Source organism: Limulus polyphemus, unplaced genomic scaffold (assembly GCF_000517525.1).
Source record: "Limulus polyphemus unplaced genomic scaffold, Limulus_polyphemus-2.1.2 Scaffold7514, whole genome shotgun sequence".
NCBI lineage: Eukaryota > Metazoa > Arthropoda > Merostomata > Xiphosura > Limulidae > Limulus > Limulus polyphemus.
The window spans coordinates 24,162-29,867 of NW_013673124.1; the positions used below are offsets into that span (position 1 = coordinate 24,162).

Genomic DNA, 5,706 nt, shown 5'->3' on the forward strand with positions numbered 1-5,706 from the left:
CTTCATCAGAAATGCCCTTCACTCGTCAATCGGAAAGGTGTTCTTCTTCTCCACGACAATGCAAATCCACATGTGGCACCTTTGATGCAACACAGGATTATGGAGTTGGGTTGGGAAGTTCTCCCCCATCCACCATATTTTCCAGATATGGCACCATCAGATTACCATCTTTTTTTTGTTTGCCGCAACACCATCTTAATGGGAAAACGTATGCAAATATGGAAGGTGTTAAAAAGGACATCGATATGTTTTTTGCTTCAAGGCCAAGTGATTTCTTTAATCAGGGCATTATCAACCTGATTGTAAGATGGAAAGCATCATCGATAAGAATGGAGACTATTTTATTTAATCAATGTTTTGTTTTGACATACAAGTTGATTAGGTTTTTTCAGTAAAAAAGTGAATTGGTCATATATAATATAACATTAGCAACACAACCTAGTATATGCATTGGGTTGGAATTAAAAATTATTGTATTTGGGTCTTCACTGGATGTTTTATTGGAATTGAAACTAATTGTATTTGGATCTTTAATGGATGTTATTGAGTTGGAATTGAAACTAATTGTATTTGGATCTTTAATGGATGTTATTGAGTTGGAATTGAAACTAATTGTATTTGGATCTTTAATGGATGTTATTGAGTTGGAATTGAAACTAATTGTATTTGGGTCTTTAAGGTATATTGTTGATTGGAATTGAAACAAATTGTATTTGGATCTTTAATGGGTGTTGTTGAGTTGGAATTGAAACTAATTGTTTTTTAAAGGATTTTCTGGCAAGGTGATGAGGTACCACCTGAATGTGGAGGATATCCTCACCATAACTGAGACACTTTCCATCATGACCAGGTATGAAGTGGTAACTTTGAGCTGGTTGCTGGAAAGGAAGAAACCTGTAGCAACAGCTGCAGTGGCTAAACTTCGGATGTGCCACCCTACTCGGGTACACTAACTACACAAAGCAGAAGTGATGCCAAAGGCTAATCACCCACTCACACCTCCTGTTGCTGCAATGTAACCACGCTGTTGTCCATGCTGCAGTTTATGCTAATGACCTTCTGCCTGGATGCCAATTGAAATGTGAGGAGTAAAGTGTTTGCTTTGCTTGTGGTACATTAGGTTACTGTGAAGCAAAGGTGGCCTATTGGTTCCAAGTGATGTCTCAACAGAGACCCAACAGCACTGTACTTTGCCAAGCAGCAAAGTATTCAAGGCTCTCAGTTTTGGCTAATGGCTCAACAGGTCCAAGAGAACCAACAGTAAGCACTAAATACTGCTGCTATAACTTGAGAAAAACAATAGAGCCCAAGTGGGCCTGGCCACTGACTTAGGGGGCAGCTTGCAATGAAAGGTTTGATAGTCAGCTGAGCTCTCTGAGGGCTAGGTGGAGTTTGGTATGCACCTGTGAATTGTATAAGGGTGGGAAATTAAGTTTGTGATTGACACAGGAGCATCCAGAACACTGGTAGATCAGGTTAGTGTTATGTATATCTTTGGAATTTATAGTACTGGGACACTGTGTTCATGAATGCCAGGTCATTGTCATTACAGAAATTTAACAGCTTTTCTCCTTTTTTTCTTTTGTTTCTTTCACCCAGCCCAAACATTCCACATACCCCATTGTGCTCACAAGTATCTCTTAATTTGCTGGATGCTATCCTAGAAATCTTCAACTTCTTCATATGTTTGGCTATAATTCACATGTTTGAATCCTTTATTTATGTAATGACGTGCCTTTAGTACGATATATTAAAATCTTTTGTGATAAATATAAATCTTCACTGAAATATTAATATAAAAACATTGTATGAATAACTGTTATGTGGCATGATACTTAAGCACATAGCTGGTTGTCTGCTTGTTGAAAATTATTCCGACCCCTCTCTGATGGTCATCTCCTCTCGAATAGGCTACAAATTGCTCTGTAGAGGTTTTAAAGAAACCAGATCCAGTCGATCTCATTTCTGGAAAATTTAGTACATGGATCTTGTTGTGTTCCATCTACTTCAACACATTGGTAAGTTTACCATAAAGCTTGTGAACGTTCCATATTGCCACTGTAACTTATCTTCTCGGATTAATCTTATCCTGTCCTCACTGTGAGCATCAGTGAAAGACCTTCCAGTTTCTGGGTTTGGGTTTCCACATCATCATCTGCAGGGACTGGAAAAACCAGATTTTACTCCTCACCAGTAACTTAAATGATTAACTCCTGGAGGTACCAGACTTGGTTGCAGTGTTAAAATTTTGATGCTGTTGCTTTTTTAGGGTACACACTGGGTGTTAAAAATACAGGTCAGTGGGACCCAACTCACTTCTGGCCACTAGCCTTTTGTTAGAAAAACCTAACCCATGATACAGTAGGGGTTGGGGGTATGGCATCCCAATCTCGCTTGTTGGTCCTGTCTTATGACCTTTTGAGGCATTTTTATAAGGATATCTGGCATCCAACTTGACCCTCTTCAACCAGCACAGGAGAAGACAGTTGCAATTAGGACTATTCTGAATTAAAAAGTTTTAAAAATTGCCATATATGTTGTTTTAGGTGCTGTGTGGGATTGCATTAATTTTTATGTTCTGTAATGGAGTCATGTAGGAAAAAGTTTGGGAAGCATTGCAATATACTCTACAATATAGTAACTTGCATTCTCTTGCAGAAGAGTAAGAGTTTTTATCACTGAATGTTAAACATCCATTTCTTTGTCCTTGTTGGGTCCTTTTTTTTTGAGTTAGAAGAAATAGAAAAGTGATCCTCAGATACTCTCCTCATTGAAAACAAAAGATTGTAGAGTCGCATGGTTTAATGTTATTTTTGAACAGAAATGTTCTTGAAGACTACTTAAACTGTTGAATATTTGGATTCTTGTTTCAACTACTTGCTTAAATCATAATTATTAGTAATTTTATGATCTTCTAGAGTATTTAGTCAAGAAATTAAGCTAAATTAATAATATTTGTAGATAAGAAATGACCATAACTAACAAACAGTACACAATTTCCATAGGCTTATCTCTCTCATTCATTCACCTGTAAGTACAAAATGACATATGGTGCTTGCTAATAGACAATAGTGGAGAGTGGTTATATAACTCGGTGACTGGCTTGTCTGTTTGAGAAAAACTGTTCCATGTAGTATTGGTGGAGTACATACAGCTTTAGATATTGCAGTAAATCAGCTTTTTTACATTAAGTTTTCTACATTTCTTATTATAAATAAGTATTTCTTCAGTAGCTGGTTAATAAGAAAATCAGTAGATTGCCTAACACAGTTAAGTACATTATCACATCAGCTGCTGTTTACCATACATGATCTTATTGGACATTAATCATCACTGTAACTTTTAGCCATAAATTAACATACAAAATTGACTGTCTTTCAGAAATAATAATTATTTTCATTACTCGAGGAAATGCAATGAAATATAATAAGTATAGATGTTTTTATTAGATAATTTTGCATGGCCAGGAATACCTTTGTGAAAACTGCTCTGTTCCACAACATGTACACTTTTTGTGCGACTTATGAATTAAATATATCGCAGTTAAGCCTCATGACAATTATGTAATAGGAAGTGATGAAAAAATAGTTGTTCTAAATATTTGTCTGAAGATTTATTGTTTTGTTTTCCTTTTTAATATATTTCTATTTATCTTTTGCATAACTTTATTTTGGTGGGCTATACAATTAGTTTCACATAATGTGGTTAAATGGGTCAGAAAATTTCTAAATATTCTGCACTTGGTTAAAGTTTAAATGTTAAATGATTTATAACCCACTTTCTATTCATATATTCAGCAGCAGGGTTGAAAATTGACTTGAATCTTTTATAACTGTTGTAGTTATTGTGTAGTTTTTGTGCCAAGATAATATGATGTCACACCATAGGATTGCTTGATTGCCCTAAGAGCTAGAAGCCACTGTAACAGATAACTCGCAAGTCGGGGTGACAGTAAATAGGTATTAAAAGTTAAAGTCGTCTGCATTCAATTAGTAACACATAAAACCCAACATTTAGTTTAAGAACTACAAATACATTGAAGATAATATTTTAAATATTATACAATAAATTAACTTCTAAAACTTCTAACTAAATGTATAATGCCAGTTTAATTTTTTGTAAATTGATTGCAAAAAATCAAATAATTGAATTGCACTCTCGTGATGGATTTGTGTGCCAAACATAAAGGTTTGAAGGATAATGCACTGATTCACACTTGAGAAATTTATGGATGCTATACGTAATACAAATTAAACAGAACCAATGTTACTTAAGGTAATAATGCTTTCATAAAAGAAAAAGTTTGGGCAAGTTAATATTCATTATTCTTTATAGACTCAAAACTGTTTTTTGGTTTCTGAACAACTTGCTTATTTAACTTTGTCAGAAATTACTAGACATGGATTAATAACAGTCTTACTATCTGTGACATTTTTAAGTTGTTAACCTATATACACTAGCAGGACTTCTGTTTAATTAAGATAAGTTCTATCTAGATAGGATGCACTGAAAATGGAAAATTCTGGCTGTCATTATAAACATGTCTGTTGAGTTGTTTGATTTATTGATTTCTTATCATGCATGTGTTTTAATACAGATTCTCCAACCTGTACTGTGAAATATATTAATGGTCTTATTGTGTTATTTCTAAACCTGTCATTAATAACAACTGCTTGCTTGAAGTTTATATTTTTTAATTAAGTGATCAATGGGAAAATCAGTAGAAGGGCTGGATTAACAATTACATTAAATGTTTGCTATCAGTCTAGCTAAAAGTAACCATGAATTTGATTAAAATTTAGTGTGTCAGAATACATTCTAAAAGTTCAGTTGGATTCAGTTAGATTTGTGTAATGTTTGTTTAGGGAGTTTCAATCCTTCATCGACATGATGTCTCTCTTGTAGGTCAATAGTATTCATGTGTGTAATAGAGAAAAACAGAAGGTTATGAACTACTTATTAACCACAGAGCTTTGACACAAAAATGTTCTTTTTGAGATAGTATAGTTTCTCATTTAACTACATTGTTATATCTTACTTCTGTTTTTTTTTCTAATTTTTAATTAGAAAATGAACACACTATCTACCAGTTGCCATGACGATCAGTCTACTGAACCTCTCTTTGCCACTTCTGATAGTGAAATCTATGTGTCAAAAAGAGCTACTCCACTCGTTTACCCAGTTTCTGATGGAGAGCTTGATAATCCTTCATACATATACGATGATGATGAAGAAGATGAAGAGGAAACGCAACAGCAGGATGGATCACCACAAAGAAAAAGACCTTCACACAAAACCACGTAATGTATTTTTTATGCTGTTGGCCTATGAATACATATCTAATAGTAAAAAATGATCTGTATTTTATAAACAAAATGACAAAATATATGTTAAATGAATGAACTATCTTTATATCATAAGTAAATCTGCATATATATTACTTTAGTATGGCAGTTCAGGTGACTAGTATGTTGTCCATGAATAAAAATGATGTCTGTGTAGATAGAAGACTGTTATTTCAACATGCTGTTGTATCCAAAAATGATGTCTGTGTAGATAGAAGACTGTTATTTCAACATGCTGTTGTATCCAAAAATGATGTCTCTGTAGGTAGAAGACTGTTATTTCAACATGCTGTTGTATCCAAAAATGATGTCTGTGTAGATAGAAGACTGTTATTTCAACATGCTGTTGTATCCAAAAATG

The 5,706-nt window shown here is 34.1% G+C and overlaps 1 protein-coding gene across 6 annotated transcripts in view; it reads left to right on the top strand.

Annotated features, from left to right (window-relative positions):
- The window catches only part of LOC106474676 (proton-coupled amino acid transporter 2-like), an 18,198-nt gene that overhangs the window by 5,823 nt on the left and 6,669 nt on the right, over positions 1–5,706 (top strand). For 3 of the 6 annotated variants that reach the window (XM_013935367.1, XM_022402974.1, XM_022402975.1), the window contains one exon: positions 5,068–5,300. In XM_013935367.1, the coding sequence (XP_013790821.1) occupies positions 5,068–5,300 (233 nt within the window). Of the gene's footprint in view, positions 1–768; positions 1,261–1,294; positions 1,476–5,067; positions 5,301–5,706 lie in introns of those variants that run through there. The other 3 variants (XM_022402973.1, XM_022402972.1, XM_022402976.1) reach the window with 2 other exon arrangements.